The sequence below is a fragment of the Staurois parvus genome, unplaced genomic scaffold (genome assembly GCF_062004578.1).
Source record: "Staurois parvus isolate SC_StPar_1 unplaced genomic scaffold, SC_StPar_1.0 ptg000574l, whole genome shotgun sequence".
Classification (NCBI taxonomy): domain Eukaryota; kingdom Metazoa; phylum Chordata; class Amphibia; order Anura; family Ranidae; genus Staurois; species Staurois parvus.
In genome coordinates this window covers 7,170,869-7,183,873 of record NW_028318370.1, presented here as the reverse complement: position 1 = coordinate 7,183,873, position 13,005 = coordinate 7,170,869, and the positions used below count along the sequence as shown (strand labels likewise).

Sequence of the window (13,005 nt, the reverse complement as noted above, 5' to 3'; positions counted from 1 at the left end):
TTATATAGATGGATGGATGATAGATAGAAAAATAGATTTATAGATAATATATACAGAAGATAAATGATAGATAGATAGATAGATAGATAGATAGATAGATAGATAGATAGATTATACCATATATAAAGCGGTAGAAAGATAGGTAGGTAGGTATTATATAGATAAATAGACAGATAGCTGGATTATAGATAGATACGTAGGTAGATAGATAGATAGATAGATAGACAAACTGTACCTAGATATATTTTATATATATATATATATATATATATATATATATATATATATATATAGATACATGCACAATAAATTGATAAATAGATTGACAGATAATATATACATAGATAGATAGATAGATAGATAGATAGATAGATAGATAGATAGATAGATATTATATAGATAGATAAACTGTACATAGATATATATATATATTATAGATACATGCACAATAGATAGATAGATATGATATAGATAAACTGAACATAGATATATAGTATATAGATGTACAATAGATAGATAAACTGTACATAGATATAAAGTATATAGATAGATAATATATAGATAGATAAACTGTACATAGATATATAGTATATAGATAGATAATATAGATAGATAAACTGTACATAGATATATAGTATATAGATAGATAATATATAGTTAGATAAACAGAACATAGATATATAGTATATAGATGACCAATAGATAGATAAACTGAACATAGATATATAGTATATAGATGTACAATAGATACATAAATAGATTGATAGATAATATATAGATAGAAATGGATGGACAGTGTGTTCCTCTCCAGTGTGGTGTCAGTAGATTGTCACACATGTTCTGATGATTCCTGGGGATGGGGCGCACAGCTCGGTAATATCCGTCTATAACCCGGTAATGGCACACTGCGGCTCACCTTTATTCGGCACATTATTGTGTAATCAGGCCGGAGATTTCTCATTGCCGGACTGTGTCATTGGGAAGGCTGATCTCGGGAATACGGCTCTATTCACCAATAATGTTCCAGCGGAAAGCAGCAGGCCAGGCTCAGACAATGAGGCCACGCTGTCACTGACAATGGTAATGATGGAGCTGTGTGTATATATACAATAATCTCTAACACAGAACACGCCGCAATCTTTAATGTGAAACTCATTCCAGATAGAAGTACAAGATTTCACTTTTTCCGCCTGCTTCATTGCGGCTTCATTTTCTCGGTTATATTTCATTACTGTTCTTTCTCGTATTTCAAGCTTCTCCTTCGCTTTGTTGCGCCCTTCCATCTCCCTCCTAGAACAAATGACAGCTGAAATCCGCCTAACATGATTGTAAATGCTGCTGTGTACAGTGCAGCTCACAGACACCTCACTATGATAGCAATATTCCGGGGGACATTTTATATATAAAGGTAACTCTCAAATTCATGATTTATTTTTTCTTAGTTTTTGGAATGGTAAAGAACAATAGCCTTGTCATCACTGTGCCTCAACTAATCAGGCTCTACCAATAGCTCAAACATAACTTTTGGGTGGACTGACCCCTTAAATCCATTGGAGCAAGTGTCAGTGGACCACATGACCTTTTACAGTTGCCTGACTTCCATTTATATTTTAGGAGTGTGGCTGTCAACAAGGGGCGCCTGAAGCGGATGGGCATCACTCACATCCTGAATGCCGGGCACAACACCACAGTGTTTACGGGGCCTGAATTCTACACTGGAATGGAGGTCCAGTACATGGGCGTTGAAGTCGATGACTTTCCCGATTGCGACATCTCAAAGTTTTTCAGACCGGCTGCCGAGTTCCTTGATGAAGCTTTGCTCACCTACAGGGGTAATTATAATTTATGTATAATAGTTTTTATATTAAAGGATAATACAAGAGAGGGGAGAGGAGCGGAGAGGACAAGACATGAGAGAAGGAGAGAGGAAATGGATGGAGGGAACAAGAAATGAAAGAAAGAGAGTGGTGGAAGGTAGGCGAGAAGAGAGGAGTAGAGGGGACAATAGACAAGAAGAGGAGAGGGGAAAATAGAGAGGATAGGGGAGGGGACCAGGAATTAGTGAACAAGAGGGGAGAGGAGTTGAGGGCACAAGTGAGGAGAGGAGTGGAGGGGAAAAAAGATTAGAGTTAAGGAATGGAGAGGAGTAAAGTGGAAAGGTCATTAGTTGAAAGGAGGAGAGGGGAAAAGAGAGGAGATAGGGGAAGAGACAAGAAATGAATGAAAGAGCAAGGAGAGGAGTGGGGGGGCACAAGAGAGGAATGGAGGGCACAAGAGAGGAGTGCAGGAGAAAAGAGATTAGAGTTAATAAATGGAGAGAAGTGGAAGAGACATTAGATGAAAGGAGGAGAGGGGAGAAGAGAGGAGACAGGAGAGGGGACACGAAATTGGTGAAAAAAAAGGCGCACAAGAGAGAAGTGGAGGCCACAAGTAAGGAAAGGAGTGGAGGGGACAAGAGGACTGGAGAGTAAAGAGGAGAATAATTGGGACAGGGAGGAAGAGAGAGGAGACAATAAAGCAGTAGAAGGGACAGGAAATAACTTGAGGCAACAAAAGATTTTAGTATGGGACAAGAGAGGAGAAAGGGGGCAGAGAGGAAAAAATACAATCAGGGGAGAGGATAGGAGGGGTTGAGAGGTGGAAATATGAAAGGAGAGGAGATGAGTGCAGGGGACAAGAGATGAGAGAAGGCAACGAGAGTGACGGACATAAGAGATCAGGAGAGCAGAGGGGACAAGAGATGAAAGGAGGAGAGAGGAACGGAAGTGGAGATGAGTGGAGGGGACGAGAGATGAGAGAAGGCTATGGGAGTGACTGACATAGGAGATCAGGGGAGCAGAGGGGACAAGAGATGAAAGGCGGAGAGAAGAAAAGAAGTGGAGATGAGTGGAGGGGACAAGAGATGAGAAAAAGAGGAGTGAAGGGCACAAGAGGGGAGAAGAGTGGAGAAGAGAAAGGATGAGAGGAGGTGAAGAGAAAAGAGGAGTGATGAGTGAAGGGGATAAGAGATGAGACAAAAAGAGGAATGAAGGGGAAAATTTTGAGAGAATGAGAGGAGAGAAGAAAGGAGAGGAGATAGATAACAATAAATTAGTGAAAGAGCGAGGAGAAGAGTGGAGGAGATAAGAAATAAGAGTTACGAAATGAAGAGGCGAGAAGAAGAAGGGACATTAGGTAAGAGGAGGAGAGGGGAAAAGAAGGGAGATAGGAGAGGGGTCAAGAAATTGGTGAAAGAGAAAGAAAAGGTGTGTAGGGGACAAGAGATTAAAGTTAAGGACTGGAGAGGAAAGGGGAAGAGGATTAGGACAGGGAGGAAGGGAGAAGAGAAGAAAGAAGTGGGGGGACAGGAGATGAGTCAAGGGGACATAGATTTTAATGTAGGACAAGAGAGAAGGGGCAGGGAGGAAAAAAAGATAGGGGGGAGAACAGAAGAGGACTGGAGAGCAGAGAAGATGAGAGGAGGAGACAGGAAAGGAGAGGAGATGAGTGGAAGAAAAAGGAGATAAAAGAAGGAGACAGGAGTGGTGAGTAATGGGGACACGAGATGAGAGGAAGAGAAAAGGAAAAGGAGTGGAAATGAGTGGGTGGGACAAGAAATCAGAAAAAGAGAGAGGAGTGAGAGGCACAAGAAGGGAGAAGAGTGGAGGAGAGAGAAGATGAGAGGAAGAGTTAGAAAAAGAGAAGTGATGAATGGAGGGGACAAGAGATGAGACAAAAAGACAGGAGTGATGAGAGGAGTGAAGGGGACAGGGTATTGGTGAAAGAGTGAGGAGAGGAGTGGAGGGCACATGAAGAGTAATGGTTAGAGGGGACAAGAGACAAGAAAAAAAGAGAGGAGTTGAGCGCACAAGTGATGAGAGGAGTGAAGGGGACACATTAAAAGTGAGGACATGAGTGAGGGTGACAATGAATTAGTGAAAGAGAGGAGTGAGGAGGACAGGAGTAATGGAATGGGGAGGGGAGGGAGAGAGAGAGACCAGAAACAAGGAGGAAGGGAGAGGGGAGGGCAAAGGAGTAGAGGCGACAGGAGAAGAGATTAAAGAACAGGAAAGGAAAAGGAGAAATAAGGCAATGATTAAAGATATGAAGAGAGAAGGGGAAAGGAGTGGAGGGGATAAGAGATGTGAAGGAGGATAGAGGAAAGGAGATGGGTGAAGGGAACAAGAGATGGAATGGAGTGCAATAGTGAGGACAGTATTAGAAGGGACAGGAAAGAAGCAGGAACGAAAGAGGAGATAAGTGAAAGGAATAGGATGAAAGGAGGAGAGAGGAAAAGAAGAAGGGGACAGGAGATGAGAAGAGAGGAGAGCAGGGTAGGAGTGGTGAGGATGGAAGGAAAGGAGAGGAAAGAAGGGTACGTGAGAAAAGTAGAGGAGGGGAGATGATGAAAAGAGAGGAGGGCAAGGTACAGGAGATGGGAGGATGGAGAGGTAAGGATAAGAGAGGGGAGGCAGGGAGTGAAGGGAACAGAGGGAAGGAGAGGTGATAAGAGGAGAAGAACCTATGGTGAAGATGTTAGGAGATACACGTTTAGTTGTTCCTATATAGATTTTTATTGGACTTTCAGGCTGGCCCATACATTGGTGCCATAAGTGAAAATTTAGATGAGCAATCTTTATTTTTGGACCTGCTTGTTTCCCGTTCCTCTGGACACATAGGCTGCTGTTCTGTTCATGCGGAGTTGCGCACGCCACATTGCTGCCACCAGTCCCTTCTCGGAGAGAGAGGCCCCTGTGTCCACAAAACAGATAAAAATACCCCGCTGCTGCTTGACAGACCTGAAATTGGGTGATGAATCATCAGGGGTTTCAGAGATATTTTAGGCGTAACAATAACAAAGGATAAAAATAAAAGTGCAGCATAATAATACAATTTACAGTCAGATCTCCGTTTTCTGGAAGTAGTTTGAATCTGCGCCTGAGCACACACAAGTCACTCTGTGCTACGGCAGGACACTACCCGAATATAACTCGGGGTGGGAACAAGCCAGAGTATTCAGCTGGAATATAACACACTCTTTATTACACCTCAAGTTACCTAATACAGGTTTTCAAAACTAAATAAAAACATGTACCTGTCAACAGAGTTCAAAGTAATACTAAAATTTCATATAAACTTCAATGTGTCAATGTCATTTCAAAAGAATTATTAACCTTTTTTTTTTTATTTATTTATACTGCAGCTGTCATTAAAAGAATGCTAAGCAATCCTGTCACGATGACCATTATTTAGACACTTCCTGTTATGGGGTGACAAGAGTCTTCAAGTTGTGCTCCTGAGTTGTCACCCTGTCACATTTACCCCCTGGTGGAGACTACAAGTGGCCATGCTGAAACACATGACACAGCCATGGCACACCACTGTCACTATTAAAACACAAAAAAGCCATTTGATACATATAGTAGTTATTTTAGCACACTAAATCTCATTCATTTGGGGTTTAGATCTACTTTAAAGGGCATCTCTGGCTACAGGAGGTGAATACTAAGTAAAAAAAAAATAGGAATTCCTAGGTCTAACAAGGGATTTATAAAATAATGCACATATTATTGGGATCATCTCGCCCCCATTGTGCAATATGGCTTCATAAACGAAGAGGGGGTGACATCAATTTGCAGATGCCACAGTTCTAGATATTTGAAAGAGCACTATCCCAAATGGACATTGACACACTGGTGATGCCCACACTGACCTCCCCCTTGCGCTAACCAGTAGAGAAGCCACTCCCACTGCATGCTTAAAGTAGTATTATACAATTTTTTTTTTTTTTCATTGGTTTAACGCATTGAGCACAAAAAAAATAAGCATTCCCCAGTAAACTATTTGTTAAAGTTCCTAATCCAGCGCTTGCAGTTAGAAACTTTCAAAGCTGCTGGCTCCTGCTCTCACCATGCTGCTTCCCTGAACATCTGGGATTCACAGGAAAGAGTTAACTTCCCTGGCGGTATTCCCGAGTGTAGCTCGGGGTAAAGTTTCAGTACCACAAGCAGTAACCCCCCCGAGCTACACTCGGGCTTACCATCCGGCGCTGCTCCACGATCCCTCGATCACTTACCTTGTCCTGCGCTCCCGCGATGTCCCTCCTGCAGTGTCCCCGGCAATGTAATCCGGCATCTGTCTTCTGGGTTCCGTCCCCTGCGAGTGTTGGGACGTACGGGGGACAGAACTGGCGAGAAATTTGAAAATGACAAAAAGTGACATTCACTAAAATCACTAAAATCACATAGTATAACATTCCTGTATCAAACCATTTCACATACATTTTGTCCCGAGTGCTTTGTCCGGCGCCCTGCCTGCATTTTTACTGTTCTTTCTGCCTGGAAACTGAGAAACGTCCATGGCGTCCAAAAAGCGTCCCTTTAGGTCAAAAGCGGTTTTAGACCGGCTAGAGAACAGCGATAGTAAATCAGAACCACTTGCAGAATTGAGTGATAATGATTCGTGGGGGAAATTCGTCATCAGACACTGAAAACGACTCAGTGATGTGCTCAGTGATGTGCAAACTTGGCGCTATATTTCAAATTTCAGTGTTTTCGGTTTGATTATATTATTGAATTAAATTTATTATTATCATATTATTATTTTTTATGATTATTTATTAATTTCCATCATTCTCCAATTTTCCTCGTCAGTGCGGTTGAAACCCGTAGCCGATTTGACCCCAGTCTTAGAAAATTAAGCAAAAGCTCAGAAAACAGAATTTATCAAGCAAATATCTACTGGTGCATGACCAGCTTTAGTAACTCAGTGAAAAAGTAGATTCCAGCTTAAAAGTGATTTCCTGACTTTTGAAAGGACAAATAGGTGGATTTAAATATTTTTTTTATATATACATTAGCCTGCAGTTCTTTAAAGGGAACCAGAAAATATTTGCTTTCACCTTCCCTAAATATCTGTTAAATACAGGAACAATATACTGTTTATATTTTATATATATATATATATATATATATATATGTATATATATATATATATATATATGTATATATATATATCATGTCTTGTCAGAGACTTGACCCATGTCCTGCGGCACCTTAAAAATAGCGCGTGTCCTTGTTCTACAGTGCAGTGGCCCTGAAGCAGAGAACATACATAATGAGACCAGACAATGGAGGTAGATGCTTGTCTCCCAGTCTAGACATAATCCACACATGTGAACAGGAGATGGCGGACATTATTTATTTTTAATTTAGGACAGTTTTTACAAGCGTTAGATTCTATTTGTTATGGGAGACATTTTGGTTCCAGCAATAAAAGATTTCTCCCATCTGACAGGCTACTAAACAGGTACCAATGTTGTATCCAGTCAATGGAATGCCGAGGGAAAGTTTGTATGAGTTATGAGATTAGCATGACATTTTATTGTTTTGTGTGTATTTTTTGTCTGTTTTTGTCCTGTTTGCCTTTTGGCTTATTTATACAAAATTCCAAGACCAACTACAGAGAAAACTGAAGTGGGTAGGAGTCTGTCAAGGTTTGATTGATGCCCAACGTCCTCACTGGGCAGATTTTCCCTCTCTTCCCATCCTGGGTGGATAACAGAAAAAGGAATGAGAGGGTGCTGGTGTCCCCGGTGCAGAAAGTCAAAGTGAGCAATAAAAACCTGACAGAGATTATAACCTTTCTCCAGTCCACCAAATAAATGTGCTCTTTCAATCCCCATCACTTCCTCCTCTGTTTGACTCTTGTCCAGGGCCAGGACTAGGAAGACAGGCAAGAGGGGCAGCCCAGAGCGCAGTGTCTTTATGTGTTGGGGGGGCACCACGAGTGTAGCCTGTATGGTACATTCAACCGAGCTGAAAACCTTGCCCTCACCCCTTCCATCCTTTACTAAGCCGCCCTGCTGCGTGGGGGCTTTCTCTGATGGTGAGGTCCATTGTCTGCACAAGTGAAATACTTAGGAGGGTGCGGTCTGCACCAGATACTGGCACTCTAGGGGGGCTGACTAGCGTCCCAACTTTTTTTTTTGCAACTGTCAGGCAGAAGTGGTGCTGCAGTGCTAGTATCATAGATCCCAGCTGCAGAAGACAATTGGGAGGAGTGGTGGTACAGTTTGGCATCTTGGTTGTGGGCACTGGATGACCTTATCCTGGCACTGCTCTTGTTATATGCACAGGAAGTGAGAGTAAATCTTCCCACAGCAATAGGACACATAAGGCAGTTTAAACATGGCAGGGGTTCTAACCCTTTCCCCCACCTTACAGAACCTAAAAAACTGTTTGGTTGCACTTAGGCTTAAAAGACTGAAAAAAGTGCCAATGCTGTAAAAGTGGCCAAATAAAGTAGAGGGCAGTCTAACATTCAGATATGATTTCACCACCTACAGGCATCAGTCCTGGTATTATTTAGTTTAGCCTATAGAGGTGGGTAGGAGAGATATATTACAGACACTTTTCAGGTAGCATCCATGACACTCAATTTTAGAGACTGTGCTGGGTTCTCTAATAATAAACCCAGGCGCTGCAACCTAGGAACAGAAACATTTAAGAAATTTCTCCAAACATGAAAATGAACAGCAATGAAAATCTTAAAAAAAGGTTCTTATCACTTCCTACTATATTAAAAATAAGTGTTTTTAATGGATTTGTTGGAGAGTCCTCCTGTTATCATTGACCATGTGGCTAAATGGTCACAGTGGCTAAATGGTTAGCACTTCTGCCTGGCAGTACTAGGGTTGGTTGGTTCAAATCCCAGCCATGGCACCTCCTGCCTGGAGTTTGCATGTTCTCCCTGTGCCTGTGTGGGTTTCCTCCGGGTACTCCAGTTTCCTCCTATACTCCAAAGACATGCTGGTAGGTTAATTGGATCCTGTCTAAATTGGCCCTTGTATATGAATGTGAGTTAGTGACCTTAGATTGTACGCCCCTTGAGGGTTAGGGACTGATGTGAATGTACAATATATATGTAAAGCACTGCGTAAATTGTCAGTGCTATATAAGTACCTTAAATAAATAAATAAAATAACCACTGGAACAAGAAGGGAGTAAAATTCTACCACATGGAAAAACAGACAGCAAAAAAAACAGGGCTTGAGCTCTTCCTCAAGTATGAAGTGTTTCCGAAGCTTTACAAAAATTCTAAATTTTCATTATGCACTTGATATATAAATGCAAACCTAAAAAGATCAATATCTAAAAGTTATATTTTATTTTGGATATTTTCACCTTGCAGAGCAATGACAACCTCTGTCCTTTTTTTTTACAGGTAAAGTTCTGGTGAACAGTGAGATGGGCATGAGCCGATCAGCAGTCTTAGTTGCAGCGTACTTGATGATCTTTCACCACATGACCATTCTAGAAGCCCTAATGACATTACGTAAAAAGCGAGCAATCTACCCCAACGACAGCTTTATTAAACAGCTCAGAGAACTTAATGAAACTTTGCTTGAAGAACGTGAATATTTTGACGTTGATGACGATGATGATAATACCAGTCAAGGTTCCGTCATACAAGCCAAGGCTCATTCCATTGTCGTGGAGGAAGAAGATGTGGAGAGTGTCATGGGTGCCAAGGCTCACTCTATCACGGTGGAGGAAGAAGATACAACTAGCGTCATGGGCAGTGCCATGAGCATGATGGGAAAGTCAAGTGTGGTTTCAAAACAGCCTACGCTCATTGATGAAGATGAAGAAGAAAAACTTTACGAAGAATGGAGAAAAAAACAAGGGCTTCCACCTAGAGAGATACCAACAAAAGAAGGCCCTAAACTCCCAGAAGACGCAGATGGAGATTATGTCCAGCAGATGATTTACAACTGGCAGAAGGAAAACAGTAAATATCAGTCCCACAACCTTGGAGATGATGTAAGTTCTCTAATGAGCGAGAGAGGATATTCGCCAAGTGAAATAAGTGATGTGGAAAGCGTCACCTCTCAGGAGATTCAAATGCTGAAACGGCAATTCGCTGCAAGTAGAATGAAAAAGGGAAGATCGGACTCCGAATCTACAGACAGTACCTGGGACATGTGGAATGAAAGACTCTTGGAAATTGAAAAGGAAGCCAAGACTAAGGCTGAGAAAGGAGATAAAATCAGAGTCAAGGACATCGATGAGGAAAGTCTTTGCTCAGAGGCAGGTTCCCTGTTCAACTTTTGCAAGAATAACAAAAGTAAGCTCACTGCACTGGAGAGGTGGAAGGTTAAAAGAATTCAGTTTGGTTACCACAAAAAGGATTCAGAAACTTCTGATTCTCAAAGTAAAGATGAAAAGAAGAAAGAAGATGAAGAAACCAGCCAGTCAGATGTTGATGTAACAGCTTATCAAGCATGGAAATTAAAACAACAAAAGAAAGTAGGCAATGAAAATAAAGATGAAATTGTCGAAATTGCCAAAGGTGAAGACAGCGCAGCTGTTAAACGTAGGCAAAGGCGGGCTGAGATCCTGGAACGCTCCAAGCAGAATTTAGAAGAGAGCCAATCTATTTGTGGTTGGGATAATGAAAGTACATTTAGTGGTACTATCCCGCTAGCTGCCCTTTTTGCTGGTGCCCAATCAGCCAGTGGTGCTAGTGACACAGCGTCCATGTTAAGCATGCAAAGCAACAGATCACGAGTATCTCAGGCAAGTCAAGCACAGGTACCCCTAGCTCCTCCACACAATCTGCCTCCTGGTGCTGGAGATGCTGTTGCCATCGAAAGCATTCAAAATTGGATAGCAAATGTGGTAAATGAAACCATAGCTCAAAAAACAAATGAGATCATGATGATGTCCCGCGCTTCTTCGGCTATGAGCATGACTTCTGGAGATCTTGGAAGAAGAGTGGATGATGATAGGTCTTCCATATTTGGTGCAGCTGGTGGGTCGTGCCTCTCTGGTTCTGGTCTGCAGCAACGGGACTTGAAGAGTACAGACTCTGTGCTGTCGTACAACACATCAATGAGTTCAAATACAAGCGCATCAAGTACAAAGAGGAAGATCACCCAAACTAGTGTTCCTTTGTATGGGCTCTTCATGGATGATGTTGACCTGAAAAAACTTAACCAGAAAGAAAATGAAATGAGAGAGGAGCTCACAGGAAAATTATCCCAATATCGTAAGGAAAAAGTTGTGTCTGATAACAAGCGCAGCTTTATGTACAAAAAGAAAAAGGCAAAAGAAAATGACGAGGAAGAAGAGAAGGAGAGCATCTCAAGTGCAAATTTTCAGAGTTCCCGACTGTCTACACGTCGAGAGTGGGACAAAAGTGAAAAGGATTCCTTTCTAGGCAGTCAGTATTCTAGTTCTAAGAGTGCCAGCTCCGAGCTGGAGAGTAATATCAGCAAATGGCTCAGTAATGTGAAAACCGAAAGCAGAACATCAGAAAGTGAGAACAAGTCTGAAAAGATTTCAAGGAGATCAGACTATCAGAGAGAGACAAATTCTGAGGTTGGCAGATACAGCAAGAGGATCACAGAAGAAGACCAAGAAGCTTCTTCATCATACCAGAGTTACAGGGACACCCATAGGTCTTCATCAAGGTTTTCAGCTTCCTCAGAAGAAGACAGCAGCTATGTATGGAAGTCTAAAGCTCATGATGCTCAGTACATGAAGAATGAGAGCCCTGAACCCCACCTCAGTGACCATTCAGAAGATAGAAATGGATTGGATGACTTTGACTTCTCCAGCACTAGGAGATCTAGAACAAGTAATTTTCAAGATCTTGAAGAATCCAGTGAGACAAATTCATTCAATTCCAGCTCCAAAAGAAAATGTACTCCAAGCTTCCGGAAGAGTGAAGATGATGAGGACAAAGAGAATGGAGATCCAATGGAAAGTCAAAGTTCTGAGGGAAGATGGTCTCAGTATAGAAAGAACAAAGAGGAAGCAGAAGAAATGGATGATGATGACGCTATCATTGCTGCCTGGAGGAACCGGCAGGAAGAAACTAAAGCAAGGCTTCGGAGATGCAAAGAAGAAGACTAAATTTATGATCACCTACATATGTTAAAACAAAATTGCATATTTTATAAACACGTGAATATCGGCATTTCCACAAAGCTTAGGTCTAGCTTTTTGCATCCTTTCGGATTCTTGGCGAGTTTAGCTAATCCTGTTTTTTAATGCCATAGCTATATGCCATCCTTCCTGACTAATGCCATAGGATAGATAGCTACAAAAGTTATGGAAGGAGCCACACAACTTGTGGGAGGGTAAACATATGTATCATGTCTTTCATATCCACACATACCCTACATCATTTCAAAGAGGAAAAAAATATATACCTTCCCTGGTTCAGCCAGCCCACCTCATACAGCTACAGGCATAGCCACATTTCCCTTTTATAAAGACACTACAATTATGTATAGACCGGTAAATGGCTCTAGAATCAATGTGCATGTTTAAAAGCCAGTATTGTGCTGGGTGAAAGTAAACAGTTGGAGGGTCCGTCCATACTGCTCAGTCATTTAAAAAATTCTAAAACCCAGGTGGTGGCTGCTTCATTGAGTCATGACCTACAATTTGGATGATTCATATGACAGGAGTAACACAAGCGTATTCATAAAGCCTCCATACATAGTCATATCTACGTTACATCTCATGACCACAAAGGCAGGGTATAGCAAGATGCCCTGAAATTTTTGGGTGCCCCCCAAAATCCTACACATTTTGTATACTTTTAAATAAAATGTGAATGTATTTTTTTAATCTCCCAACCAAAAGAGAAGAGGTCTTCTTATGATGAAATTTGTTTACTATGCTGTTTACTATTTTGAAAATAAATATTTTTGCTTTCTGGACTAATATGGTTATTCTCTGTCTGTGATTTCTGGCTTTATTAATAGAAGGATTTTTCAGGTTTATTCCACTGGTATAGTTGGCAAGACTTTGCTGCCAAAGTGAGCACCTTGAGTAAAAATCCATGGCTGTGGTTCAACGGCTACTCCTCCTTCAGGGCTCTAGGTGAGAATGTTGGGTGGTATATGGTAATACAATAATATGGACCTTTTATGGTCCTCCAAGTGGTTCAACAGCTCCTGCTTCTGTGGAGGTCTAGGTGAGAATATTGAGTTTTATATGGCAATATAAT

At 41.5% G+C, this 13,005-nt stretch overlaps 1 protein-coding gene across 1 annotated transcript in view; it reads left to right on the top strand.

Annotated features, from left to right (window-relative positions):
* Window positions 1–12,719, top strand: part of STYXL2 (serine/threonine/tyrosine interacting like 2) — a 129,465-nt gene extending 116,746 nt beyond the window's left edge. Inside the window, exons 5-6 of the mRNA XM_089691944.1 lie at window positions 1,615–1,832; window positions 9,205–12,719. Coding sequence (XP_089548070.1) covers window positions 1,615–1,832; window positions 9,205–11,900 — 2,914 coding nt within the window. The 3' untranslated portion in view covers window positions 11,901–12,719. The remainder of the gene's footprint in view (window positions 1–1,614; window positions 1,833–9,204) is intronic.
* The last annotated feature ends 286 nt before the right edge of the window (window positions 12,720–13,005 follow it).